This window comes from Tenrec ecaudatus, chromosome 10 (genome assembly GCF_050624435.1).
Source record: "Tenrec ecaudatus isolate mTenEca1 chromosome 10, mTenEca1.hap1, whole genome shotgun sequence".
Lineage (NCBI taxonomy): Eukaryota > Metazoa > Chordata > Mammalia > Afrosoricida > Tenrecidae > Tenrec > Tenrec ecaudatus.
In genome coordinates this window covers 76,803,210-76,816,875 of record NC_134539.1, presented here as the reverse complement: position 1 = coordinate 76,816,875, position 13,666 = coordinate 76,803,210, and the positions used below count along the sequence as shown (strand labels likewise).

Sequence of the window (13,666 nt, the reverse complement as noted above, 5' to 3'; positions counted from 1 at the left end):
TGAGGCATCGGGGAAGCTTCCCTGCGTCCCCCAGAGAGAGAGCAGGCCTGGCTCAGAGGTGTGCGTGCGGAATGAGGGAGACAGGAGTGACGCAGGGCATTACGTTAGCTCCCCACCTAGGTCCAGGGCAGTGCTCTCTGCGGTGGGACCCTGCCGGGTCCCCTGATGGCCCACCGCTCTCTCCATCTGAGTGCGTGGGGCTGGCAGTGGGAGTTTTGGAAAGCACAGGCTCATCTCATCAACAGGAAATTCCCTACCAACCTCCCGCATTCTCATCTTGGGCCTCACGGAGCCATCTGGCTGTGTTACCACGAGGAGCCTGCCTGTTCCCGCTCATTACGCCGCCGCCCCCTCCGCGGCAGTCCCCTCCTGGGAGACCCTTGGTGCCTCCATTTCCTCTCACCTCTCCTGTCCTCTAAGCTGCAGACCCCAAACCTCTCAATGAACCCCTGGGAACTGGGAAGGAGATCAGTGAGGGGCAGAGGGCAGGGGAGGAGGCAGTGGGCTGCCCTGGAAGTCCCCGAGGCCACCTCGTGTCCAGCCAGGCCCATTGCTCCTGCTCCACCCTTTGCCTAAGTCTCCCTAGAGCTAGGGCAGGGCTCGCCGGCCAGACCCGGACAAGGTTCTGAGCGCCAAAGACTCTTGGGGCCCACAGTCCAATGGACAGACTGGCAGGTGACAGACAGTCACAAGCCCATGCAGGTGTGGGCTGTGATGGGGGAGGCGCAGGCAGCTATAGGAGGCCCCCACCTGCCTGGCGCATCCTGGCAGCCTTCCTGGAGAAGGTGATGCCTAGTTAGGAGAAAGGACCAAGGTGTGTGAGTGGAGGTGAGAAGGACCTGCTCTCCTTGCAGGATGAACTTGTGACCCAGGGTCACCATGCAGGAGACAACACGGCTGAAGCTCTGCTTCTGATACATGTTAACCCAGAAAATACAATGTTGTTAGAGCAAACTAGAGAACGATGACGCTACGCTCCAGTCCAGTTTTAAAGCCCTTCTTTGTGTGTGCAGATAAAGAAGTTACGGATCTGTAGATAGGTAGAGGTATGTCGGCATGATGATAAGGTTAGGGGAGGGAAGATGGGGCTAAGTAAGTCATGCAGATGCCTGCAGGCCATGCAACCAAACTTGGCTTTTGCCTTGGGGAGCAGGGCAGGAACGTGGCCAGATCCGAATTTAGAGCAGGCACGGCATTCTTTGGTCTTGGGAGGCCTCAGCTTATCCATCTCTAAAATGGTCTCTCTCTTCTCCCATTTCTTCCTTTCTGAGAAATGACCAGGGTGTCCTGCTTAAATAGAAAAGACAGCATGTTGCCAATGCTTGTGGTTGAGAATGGTTTCTGTGTGTGTGTGTGGGGCACAGAGGGAGCCCATGTAAACTGGGGTTTGAACTCCCCAGGGAGTTCCCACCATTGAATTCTTACCTTCTGCCCCTCACAGGGAGGGAGACAGGGGAGGGGCTCTACTTTCTCTCTCTCTTTCCCATCAAGTTGTTTCTGATTCATAGTGATCCTCTAGGGCAGAATAGAACTGTCCCCCTGGATTTCTGAGACTGTAAATCTCTAAGAGCGTAGAAAGCCTCTTCTTTCTCCTCTTGAGCTGCTGATGGTTTTTAACTGCTGTCCTTGAGGCTAGTAGCCCAACTCGTAACCGCGATGTCACTAGGGCCCCTAGGGGCTTTACCAAGCTGACCGTGTTTGGAGGCCTGGAAGGCAGAGTCATTCCAGATGGAGCTCAGAGATGCCAATTGCCCCAGCTTGCCCAGGTGGCTGTGGCAGAACTAGACCTCGGATTCAGAGCTTCTGATTCCTTGCCCAGAGCTCTTTCCAGTGGCCCCACAATCCCTGGTTACCAGGGGAGGGTATGGAGGCAAGGTCTGGGGGTGGGGACTGCGTCCCAGCCCTGCGTCTGATTGGACATGTGTCTTGGCCTCGGATGCGTTGCCCTGGCTGGGTAGGTGTTGACTTAACTTAGAAAGCACTGTGGATTGAGAAAATCCAGGCTGGGGAAGCAGAGCCAGACAGGGGCAATGTTTACCTGTTCTGGGACAAATAAACAGGATTTGTGTTTTCCCTCCGCACGTTAAAGAAGAACAGAGGCGTGTTTATTTGTTATTCCTGAGGGCTGGTCGACAGCTGGTTGGAGCGTGGGCATATCCAGACTGTCCCAGGGTGTTCGAGATGCGTTCACAGCAGGGCCAAGCGCTTAGTGTGCCCCAGACCCAGCACCACTAGATCCTGGCATCTGGTGCTGCACCCATGAACTGGGTATACGTCTCCTCCCCTCCCTGGCTCCAGGTCAGGAAGCGGAGGCTCCGGGCGGGGGAATCTTTAGCACAAGACCACCCTGTGAGGGGGCCCTGGCCATCAAACCTCTTCCCACGGGGTCCGCCAGACTACTTCTTGGGCCAGAGGCTCTTCTTTGTGGCCCCAGGTGGTGTCTCCGAGGGGTGGGTTCCGATCACCTGTATCAAACCTGCCTGAGGCCTTGTTCAAACCCCAGTTTACATGGGCTCCCTCTGTGCCCCCCACCACCACTGAATCAGAGTTCCTGGGGAGCGGCCTGGGAATCTGCATGTGTCGCCTGCCCTTGGGAGATTCTGATGAGGCCACGGTCCTCCTGCAAGAGGGAGCAGTGGGTCTGCAGCTCAGCAGCACTGCTTCCTCCCTGCATGAGACCCACATGGGCAGCCCCAGGTGGTGATGGCAGTGGGGTGCAGAAAGAGGGTCGGGGAGAGAGCGAGAGAGGATGGGGAGGAAGGAGAGACAGAACCTATGTGCCTGAAAACCAGACCAAACTCCCTGCCATCGATCCTCGTGACCCTGTAGGACAGGACAGGGGAACCTGCCCTGTGGGTTCCAAAGGCTCATGGGTGACTATTAAGGGGACTAGAAAACCCCTGTCATTCTCCCTCGGAGCGGCTGGTGGTTTAGAACCTCAGACTTTGTGGACTGCAGCACAACTCATAACCACTATGCCACAGGGCTCCCAAAAGGGACCACACTCACAAACCGAGGCCCAGTCCCACCGGGAATCCCAGCTGAGCACCCATGAACTCACTGCGCACACCTCCCCCGTGTGCCCGTATGCCCCTGTTTGAAAGCTGGAAGCAGCGCCAGGCACAGTGCGGATGAATGGACAGTACCCCAACTCTCGAGGCTGCCTTTGTTGGGTGTCTCTGCCCGGGGCCCTGCTCTGTGGGCGGTTGTTGAAGTCCTGCTGTGGGATCAGGAACACATGGTCTCTGTTGTCCACAACAACTTATCCAGCCTCGCAGAGCAGGTGTAGGCCAGAGCAGGATGCAGGTGGTCTGGCCCTGAGCTGGGGTCCTGAGACCACTGCCCAGTTTGCCATTCATGGTTGTCCCCAAAGATCTTGTCCTGCAGGGCAAGTCAAGCAGCACTGAGGCTGCACAGGCAGCGCATTGCCCCGTGAGATAGCCGGTCCCCTGGCCTTCCCTCGGCCCTTGCAGCTGTCTGGGAAGGGCGGGGCCACGGCAATCCCATTTAACAGAGGAGGATACTGAGGCTCAACAAAAAGCAGGGGTAGGCTTGGACTGGAATTTGGGGTTGTCTGACTCCAGCCCCAAGAGGCTGGACAACTGGATTTGGGGTCTCCCACCCCCGTGCTGGCTCTCAGGACCAACAAGGCCCAGTGGCCACAGCTGCTCTTTCGGTTTTATGAGGGTCAGGTCTTCAGGGAGCTAGCACATATGGGCTGGTGACATCATGTCTGCAGGGGCCCCCTGGGGTCTGGCCCAGCTGCAGGAGTCTGGCTGGGGGTCCTGGATTCCTGTGGGATGGGGCCAGGTGACTTCAGCAAGATAAGTTGGGTTGTGGGTTGTGGGGCCCAATGGCTTCCTTCTGGAGAGCCCCCAGAGAAGACCTGGGCCACTTCACAGCCAAAGACTCGAGACTCAGGCCCAGCACTCAGGGCAGGGGCTATCCAGGCTGTTGGCATCTTCTCGAGGTCCTGGTCTCCTCCTCAATGGTGCCTCATTCCTTCCAGGCAGGGCAGCTGCCAGCAGACAAAATAGATGACATGGTGACAGACATGACTAGGTGCCAGGCCCTCGTCTGGGCCCAGAGTGGCTTCTTCCCCAGCCCCAGGGCAGGCCCTTCTCCCCAATCTCTGGATGAGGACACAGAGACTTTAAGACAGTGGTTCTCAACCTTCCTAATGCCTCCACCCTATACTACAGTTCCTATTGTATGGTGACCCCCCAACTATAAAATTATTTTCGTTGCTACTTCATCACTGTCATTTTGCTACTGTGATGAATCGGGCAACCCTTGTGAAAGGGTCTTTGACCCCCAAAGGGGTCGTGACCCACAGATTGAGAACCACTGCTCTAAGAGGTGAAGGGACCTATCCAAGGTCACACAGCTAGGAAAGGTTCAGGGTTTGGGCTCCAACCCAAACCGATGAACTTATGTCGTGTCACACAGCAGGGCTGGGGCGAGGCCCTGACCAGGCAGCTCCCGAGCTTTGCATCTGGGTCATGAGGTGGCTGGGGTATGGATGGAGGCCAAGGAGAGCCCCCAGAGCCAAAGGCCCCGCTGTCAGAACAGTGTCATTTTTTACCCCTGGAAGGATTCCTAGGAGAGGTGGTTGACTCATGTTGGGCTTTGAGGCCTTCGCAGTGGAGCGGGGGCTGACCAGAGCCTCACCAATGTCCCCCTCCTTCTGCAGGCACAGTCTTCTCCCATCAGGCTCACTCCGTCTGGCCCAGGCCCAGGTCAGTGACAGTGGCCGCTACCAGTGCACAGCCAGTAACCCCGCAGGCTTTGCTTCCCGCCGCTATGTTCTCAGTGTGCAAGGTAAGTCGGGGTTTCCTGTCCTCATCCCGTACTGTGGGTGGGCCTGGAGAGGCTGTCCAGACGCCCCATGAGGGTGGAGGACTGGCCTGCCAGAGACCTAGGGTGTCGGGAGGACTTGGGGTTCTCTGAGGGGCTCCGGGAAGGGGGTTCCGGGAAGGGGGACAGTGGGAGGGTGTGGTCTGAGATCATCTGCCCAGTGTGTGGACTCCCCAAGGAGCCTAGAGTTTGGAGGTGGTGATGGGTACAGATTCATGAGATCCCCCTCGGAGTCCCTCCTGCCCAGCACCCAGCTGCTGAAGCATCTGGACTCCGACGGCAGCAGCCCTGCCCCTCAGAAGGCAGCAGGGTACTGGGGCAGCTTGGTGGGTCATGAAGTCTGGGGTCCTGTAAGTGGGCATTCCTTGTGCCCAGGCCCGCCCAGAGGAAGCCAGGCAGGGTGACGCAGTAGTCAAGAGGCAGAAACTTGTCACCTTATAGAGCCCAAGGAGGCCTCTGGGACAGCCAGCTCTGCCCACCTCCCCAGACCTCTGCTGGTTAAGCCCTGGAGCGAGAGAAGGGTAGCCTTCCCATGACTGAAAGGGGAGGGGGTGGAGGGACAAATCAGACAACACTCAAACTTCCGTGTCCATAAATAAAGTGTCACTGGAACCCAGCCACACACTCTTGCTTATGTATGGCCTGTGGCAGGGGGTAACGGAAACAGAGGCTGTCTGGCCCCCGGGGATGCCGTGTTTATAGTCTGGCCCTTTAAAGAAGCCGTTTGCCCAACCCTTGACGCCCTGAGCGGTCCCTTTCACACTGGGGCACACCGAGGCCCGAACAGGGGGCAGCTGCAACGCTTTCATGAATGTGTCCGTCGATGGGAAGCAGGGAGGGGGTTAAAAATGATCAAGGCCCCCCAAGTCATTAGTCCCAGCCCAGGGCCTTCTGGTCAATTGCAACTCGGAGCCACACGTAAGACAGACAAATCTGTCTTGGAAGCAGTTCAACCAGACTGCGCCTTAGAGGCCGGGGTGGCGTGGGTTTGTCTCATACCCTTGGACGTGTCAGGAGAGACCAGCCCCGGAGGAGGACACGAAGCGTGGTAAAAATGGAGGGGCAGCAGACAGTGGAAGGGCCTCCAGGAGATGGACTGGCTCCAGCGCCGGACTCAGCACAGGGACGATCGTGAGGATGGCAGGGGACCGGGCAGTGGGTAGGGTTGCTATGGGTCAGAACCAACTCTCTGGCTCCTGACAACAGGACAGAGTGGAGCTGCCCCCTGAGGTTTGGAGACTGGACATTTTTACAGGAGCAGGAAGCAGCAGGTGGGCTTGAACTACTGACCTAGAGGGTTAGCACGTCAGCATGCTGCCTGCCAGCGTTCCTCGGAGGTCAGCAGAGCTGGGCTCAAACTCCCGCTCCACTGCTCACTAGCTGTGTGACCTGAGGCCATTTACTTGGTCTCTCTGGGTCCCAGTTTCCCCCTTGGGCAATGGGGCCGCAGCAATGCCAGTCCGATGGTCATCAGAAACTGTCAGTGACGTAAGGCACTTGGCAGAGTGGAAGCTGGCATTGCCTTCGGTCAGTGTTATAGGGAGAAAGACAGACAGACAAGCAGATGCGGTATCACATCCTCATGTACCTAGGAAGAGTGTGCTCCAGGTAGTGGGGCCCTGCACTGAGGGGTGGTCTTTCCAGGCTCCTCTTCAGAAGCTCTGAAGGGTGTGTATGGGCATTCTTAGGCCCGCCCCCCACCTCCTTGAGGGGCCAGTCCTGGAGCAGCACTGGCGCCCCTGGGGTCCAGGCCTCTAAGAATTCACCAAGGCCCATGCGGTCCCGCTCCTGGCTGCTCCAGCTCCTGCCAGCTGAGTCAGTGGGTGGCCGTGATCAAGCCTCAGCTTCCACATCTGCAAAATCACCCCAGCATCCACCACCCTGTGGGCAGCTCTGGATGAGCTGGAGGATGAGCGCATGCCTTGAAAACATGAACCCCAAAAAGAAAACTCCTCACCACCTGAGCCGCCCCTCTGCTGAAGGGGCCAAGGAGCAAGGTGAATGAGCCCGATTCCTGGGCCAGGTCTGCATATCTTCAGGACGACTTTGATGTGAGGGAAAACTGAGGCACCAGCTCAGTTTTGAGAGGTTGAGTCATGATGCCGCCTCCCCCGACAGTGGACTTTGAGCTGTGTGCTGCCTCTTGATCCGGTTGTGTGCCCTGGAGTCTGTCTCGGGGCCTCAGTTTCCCCCTCTGGGCCTCAGTTTCCCCAGGTGGTGGGTCTCTTGTGGGTCTGGAGCCATAGCACAAGGAGTGCTGCCTCCTGAGTCTGGCGCTATTCTTTTTCGGGGAGGGTGTGTGTGAGTTCCTAATGCCTTCTCAACAAATCCAGGTGTTGGCTGGTCAGCTGTGTGCAGGTATGAGGAGCCCTGCCCTGACCCCTCTCTTGGCCTGTCAGCACCCCCTCAGGTACAGCCAGGCCCCAGCGTGCTGAAGGTGCTGGCCGGAGAAGCCCTGGATCTGAACTGCGTGGCTGAGGGCAACCCGGAGCCCTGGCTGAGCTGGTTCAAGGACGGGGTGGCCCTGGGGGGCCGGGCGCCCAAGGGCTCCGTCCACTTTGTTGGTGTCAAACCCTCGGATGCAGGGACGTACCGCTGTGAGGCCTCCAGCAACGCCGGTGTGGACGCGTGGGAGCTGGAACTCAGAGTGCTGGGTGAGCCCCCGAACCCCAGAGGCCTCTCTCCATCTCCCTCCACCCACATCCTGCACCTCCTGCTCCAGGTCTGACCCCGCTCCACCTCCCCTCCTCGGTCAGAGCCCTTACCCTCCCTGGGTCCTTTTAAGTGCAGCCTCCTGCTCCGCTTTGCAGGGCCGGTGACTGACCGCCAAGGTCAGTCCAGGAAGCCCTTGGGGCCACTCCCAGGGGCCTCTCTGATCTCCTTCCCCTCTGAGGTGGGTGGGGGGCACCCAGGGCTAGTGAGCCCAGATCCAGCCTCTTCCACTTACCAGCCCCCGGTACCCTCCAGTCTCTGACTTTCTTCTCTGTCACATGGGCCTGCTCGTTTGTGAGGGGGAGGGGGGCAGTAGGAGGATGTGTGTGAAACGCCTGGCGCCCAGCAAGTCCTCGCTGCATGGTGCTCATGGTCTGCTCTCTGGAAGCTGAGTGCTTATGCACTTGAACCAACGGTGCAGAATCACGGCCGGCGTGGGGCAGAAGGGGAAGGGCAGTGCTCAGAGCGCAGGGGCTGGGAGCCCTTGCTCAGCCATGCCAGCTGAGCCAGCCAGGCGCCTGAAGGCAGGGTCCCCTTCTTATGTCCCACTGGGGTTCTGGACGGGGGCGGGGTCACCCTCCCTGCCAGCTCTGGTCCTGGGAGAGTGAGCATGCGCCTGTTATCTCCCACCAGAGCCACCACACTGGGGGGCTGATGAGACCAATGGCCTGCTGGAGCGAGTGGCGGGAGAGAACGCCACCCTGCCGTGCCCTGTCAGAGGTGAGGCTGGGGCTTGGGTGGGCGGGGCTAGGGAGGAGCCACTGCCCCAGTGCCCTTGATCTTGGTGACCTGGCTCACATGGTCAGCCTGCCTCCTTGCCTGGGCCACGCCAGGCATCTCATCCCACGTGCCACGTTCCCGCGTCTTCCTTGCGCGTGGCCCAGCTTTTGCGTGCACGTGAGATGCGTGGTCAGTGCACCTTAGTCCTTAAAGTGGCCTCTTTGGTCTTGAACACTTTAGAGGCTGGTTCGTGCAGTGGGTTTGCCCAAATGCAGGGCGTGTGATGTGCTCACCCTGCTGCTTCCCTGAGCGTTGGCTGTGGGTCTGAGTAAAGTGAACTCGGCACCAGCACTGGTCTTTTCTCCATGTATCAGGCTGTGGCTTATTGGTCCAATTGTGGCCTGGTTTGACCCCAGCCCTGCCTGTCCCTTCACCCCCTGGGTCCCTCCTGGTCTGCTGGGGGAGACCTCAGCTGGGCAGCAGCGGGACTGTGATGGTCAGGGCTGAGGAAGACCAAAGCTCCTGTGGCTCGAACTGGGTACCATGTAGCTGTAGTCTGCAGGCTCATGAAGGATGGGGTCCCCCTGTCCCAAGTCAACGAGCCCTCTGGGGTCCAGCAGTATAGCATGGTGCCAAGGCAGCCACCTCTGTCGTTAGCTACTCAACCCTGACCCCTTCTTTGCCCCTTCCTGCCTGTACAACTTGGGGCAGTGGGCAGCACTTTCATGAACCCTCATTCCCTCTCTGGAGTCCCCTTGCTGGGACAAGTTGGCGGGGCAATGGCGTTTCCCGGGTCCGGGACCTTGCCTGCTGCATAGAGGAAGCTCAGGAAATGTGTTGGATGAACGGGGCCCCATTTCTGCACAGCCACCCTGCCCAGCCAGCAGATCCACGCCCCAGCCCAGGGGTTTCTGTTGACTTGAGGGCCATCGGTGGGCATTTTCCAGTTTCCCTGCTGACCGTGGGCTTCCTGCCTGTCTCTGTGACTGGGTGGCATCCTCTAGAAGGGCAGGGGCAGGGGCAGGGGCCAGGGAGCTGGAGGGCAGGCTAGGGAAGGCCAGGGAGACTGCTTCTCATTTCAGCTGTGCTTCCTCCTGCTTCAGGTAGTCCCTGCCCTGGAGGCAGGATGTGCGGGGCTGGCACTAGTTCCGGGATGGGTGGTGACCAGCTGTCCAACGCAGTCAGGGCAGGAGTGAGGCTCGGGAAAACTGCAAACAGGTTCCCCTCGTTCTGAGGCTCACGATTTCAGGCCCTCGACCATGGCGCCACCTTGCGTCAGTCTCTGGTAACAGCCAGCAAATGCTCGGCTTGGCGGGAGGTAGAGGTGGGAGCACAGGCCAGCACAGGCCTCTTGTCCGGAGTGTTCTCCGGTACCCCACAATTCCTACCACCAGTCCTGGTCACTGTGGGGCTTGTCCTCACCAGCATGACGCAGGCCCCCTCCAGGCAAGCTCTGCCTCACCTGGCCATGATGACAAGCTCTTGGCTGGACAAATCCTGCTCTCCTGGGGCCTGGGTAGGCCCGGCACAGGGAGGAAGTGGGGACAGAGGGGTACAGCTCTGTGACTCCTGCTGCCTCTCTGCCAGATTCTTCAGGGCGCGTCTGCAGGGAGAGCTAGTGTCAAGTCTCAGGCTGAGAATGCGTGCCCCTTGCTGGCCAGCATCTGGTGGACCCAGACCCTTCCAGGCCCAGCAGCTCTGAGGCCCGGGTTCCCTGGGGGGTGGGTTGAGATCTTAGGGAGATTGTACGTGCGTGCATGTTGTACGTGCGTGCATTTGCATGTGTGTGCATACATGCATGTATGTAAGCCTATGTGCGACACGCAGACGTCAGGCCCCAGGAGCTGGCATTCTAGCCTGAATTCTGGGCAGAAAAATGCCTGGGGATTCCATGCATAGAGGGTTTCAGTGACTTGCCCAGAGAAGCAGAGAGTAGGTGGACATGCAAATGGGCCCCCCAGACCCAGGACCCTCTCCCTCATACCAGCGACAAGTAGCAAACAGGACTGGGGTTTCCAGCAGTTTTAGGTGGGAGTCAGCAGAGATGGGCAGGGAAACCTCCTGAACAAGATGGCATTAGGGTACCTTTGGATGCCGTGTCCTGAACCCCGTTCCCACGCTACCCAAATGGGCTAGATTACCCCGCCCTCCCTCCCTCCATCCCAACAGAGAGGATGAAAGAGACAGAATTTGTCTACAAAGGGAGATGGCAGATAAGGGGAGGGTGTTATTAGTGATAATTAATATTAGCAATTATTGGGAGTCCTGATGATGGGTGATGGCAGCAGTGATAGGTGTGGTGTGGTAGAGCAGCCAATGGTGCTGACTTGTGAGTTTGGGGGTACAGCCCAGTGCCTGCCAGTGCCCCGGCCCCAAGCCTCTCCTCCTACTCAGTGTTGGGGAGATAAGGTGGCAGGTGGCAGGTGAGGGCTGAGTAAACAGGTTTAAGGGTAGCTGCTGCTGTCCTGAGGGCAGGGCAGGGCAATCAGAGGCGGGAGTCACACAGGTGGTGCCCCTGATCCTGCTGTGACCACTAGGCAGCACTGCCTCCCACCTGTGTGAACAGCTTGGCTGGCAGGGCAGTTCATTCCACATTGCTGAAAAGACTTTGTAAATACCAGGCCCTGTTCTAGGGGTGGCCACGTGTGTCCACTATGTCCCAGGCCCTGTGGGGCAAAGACAACTGATGGACAGTCCACTATGAGGTGTGTCACTCACAAGGGACTGGGGTTTAGCTGGCCAAGTGACGGCACACACATGCTAAATGAACAGCCTGGGCAAGGCAGGTACTGGCCGCCACGCCTGCCTTCATCCCAGGGCAAGATGGCTTGTTCATCCCGTCACCAGAGGCTACTGCATACCCGGTGTCCCTGTGGTGTCTGAGCCAAAGGTCGGCAGTTGGAGCCCCAGCAGAGGCACTTCAGGAGAAAGGTCTGGCAATCTGCCGCCAGAGTGTCAGCCGTTGAAACCCCCTTGGAACACAGCAACTGGTCTCTGCTTGACTGGAGCATCATGGGAGGAAGGGGAGAGAGCCAGGAACAGAAGTAGGAAATGGAATTTGCGCTTAATTGTCCTCACGGACAACTGCCTCCTTTGCCATGAGATCAGAGGACTGTGATGGGGCCCAGCCACCATCACTGTACATTTTGATCAAAGATTCTCTAAAAGAATCCTGATCAAGAGAGGGGAATGCATACCAGAATATACAATGCTTATGAACTCCTGACTTTCTGCCCCGAGATGTGCTTTGGACATGCTGTCAGGAAGGAGCCTCGTGTTTGGTCAAGCAGAGGGGCAGCATAAAAGAGGAAGGCCCTCGGCAAGATGGATCCATGCAGTGGCTCCAACAATGGGCTCCGACATAAGAACCATTGGGAGGACGGTGCAGGACCGAGCAGTGTTTTGGTGTTCCGTAGTGCATGGGGTCACTATGGGTCTAAACCGGCTTGACCGCACCCAGCCCCCCAGCAACACAGAGCACATGGTGTCATAGTCAGTGCAACAGCAACTGGTGTCAGCTGCACACCTACTGTGTGCACACCTACTATGTGCCTGGGGCGGCAGCAGCCAAAGCCCTGGAGTCTTGTGAGAGGAGCCAGGCATTACCTGAGCAAGTGCATTCCCCGGGGCAGGTTGGGTATGTTGGATGGGGGTCGGTGGTCTACTGGGATCTCACTGGGAAGGAAGTGGGCTGATGGACCCCCCAGATGGGAGACAGAGTAACCCTGTGCAGGGAGCCTCGGAGGGGGAAGGTGGCCCTCAGCCAGCTGCCCCTCTCATCCTGGAGGGACCTAGGGTGGCAGTGGGGGACAGGGTGAGTCTGAGTGTGTGGAGCTGACAACCCTGTGTGTCCTGTCAGGCACGCCGAAACCGCAGGTCGTGTGGCGGAAAGGCCTGTCTGGGGAGCCCCTGCGTGGCCGGCCAGGCGTGGCAGTGCTGGATGAAGGGGCCCTATTCCTAGCCGCAGTCTCGCCGGCAGACAGCGGGGACTATGAGTGCCAGGCCACCAATGAGGCAGGCTCCGCGTCCAGGAAGGCCAAGCTGGTGGTCTTTGGTGAGTAGGGACACCAGAGATTAGCTTGTACCCACCTTCTATGAGTGGGACTGGCAGGAGGTTCCTAGGATGCCAGGGCATAGTGAGTGTCCGGGGTGGCAGTGCCAGCTCTCCAGGGCCTGAGAGCTCACTGCAGGGGGGCTAAAGGTGCCTGAGAAGGGGCGGTTTGAGGTCAGGAGAGCAGCCTGCTCCCCAGAGACCCGCAAGAAGATAGTACCACAGGGAACGCAGGGGCTCAACTTACATTTTGGGCTGTGATGTGCAAGGTCAGCAGTTTGAACCACCAGCTCCTCCTCAGGAGAAACACGGGGCTTTCTCCTCCTGTTACGTTTTTGGAAACCCACTGGGCCAGTTCTGCCTTGTCCTCTAAGGTTGCTGTGAGTCGGCATGGGCCCAACGGCCGTGACCTTGGTTTTAGTTTTTGGTGAATCAGAAACCCAGGGGACACAGTGGGTTAAGGGTTAGCAGCTAACCAAAGGCCAGTAGTTCACACCCACCAATGGCTCCCAGGGAGAGGGGAGGAGGGTGTGGCCATCTACTTACCTAAAGATTCCCCGCCTGGGAACACACTGGTGCAGTTCTGCTCTGGCCTATAGGGCCGCTATGAGGCGGAACCCACCCAATGGCGTGGGTTTGGCTTCAAATAGGTGAATGAATTTGAAAATGAGCCCGATTGAATGGAGAGCCTCTAGGGCCAGCTCAGGGAGTCTTGGCTCTTTGCCTCCCGCCCAGGGAGCCTCTGGGTGACCGTGCACCCCTGGGGCAGTTTGTTGGGAAGAAATGTCCATGCTTCAGACTGACTCAGGGCCAGGTGGGTCTTCCTAGGGGTGGGCGTCAGCCAGGGTGCGTCCAGGGTCATGCTCTCTTGCCAAGCTGAGTGTCAGAGAAGGTGGAATCAGCAGGCTTCCCTGAGCCCACAGCCAGTCCTGGGCTGGAGTGGAGATGGGAGGGTTCAGATCAGGGACCCTGGGACTCCAGAGATGAAGAGGAAGCTGGGGCTCCCCTTTCAGGCCACGGAGAATAACCCAGGGGGGCGGGTCCAGGTGGATGCAGCTCTTGGGGCAGGGTGGGCAGGGGATGGGCAGCTCCTCTGTTTCTCCTGCTCTCCCAGTGCCCCCCAGCATCCGGGAGGACAGACGCAAGACCAACGTGTCGGGCATGGCTGGGCAGTCGCTGACGCTGGACTGTGACGCCAAGGGCTTTCCTGTGCCCGAGATCGAGTGGCTCAAGGATGGGCAGCTGGTGGGTGACCCGCTGCACTGCTCCAGGGCAGACAGGCCATGGGTGGTGGGGGGGTTTGCTCTGTCTGGAGGAAGGGTCTTC

At 58.6% G+C, this 13,666-nt stretch overlaps 1 protein-coding gene across 1 annotated transcript in view; it reads left to right on the top strand.

Moving 5' to 3' along the window:
• The window catches only part of HMCN2 (hemicentin 2), a 166,454-nt gene that overhangs the window by 67,631 nt on the left and 85,157 nt on the right, over nt 1–13,666 (top strand). The window contains exons 24-28 of the mRNA XM_075559554.1: nt 4,694–4,821; nt 7,257–7,511; nt 8,203–8,289; nt 12,149–12,343; nt 13,455–13,585. Of these exons, the coding sequence (XP_075415669.1) occupies nt 4,694–4,821; nt 7,257–7,511; nt 8,203–8,289; nt 12,149–12,343; nt 13,455–13,585 (796 nt within the window). The remainder of the gene's footprint in view (nt 1–4,693; nt 4,822–7,256; nt 7,512–8,202; nt 8,290–12,148; nt 12,344–13,454; nt 13,586–13,666) is intronic.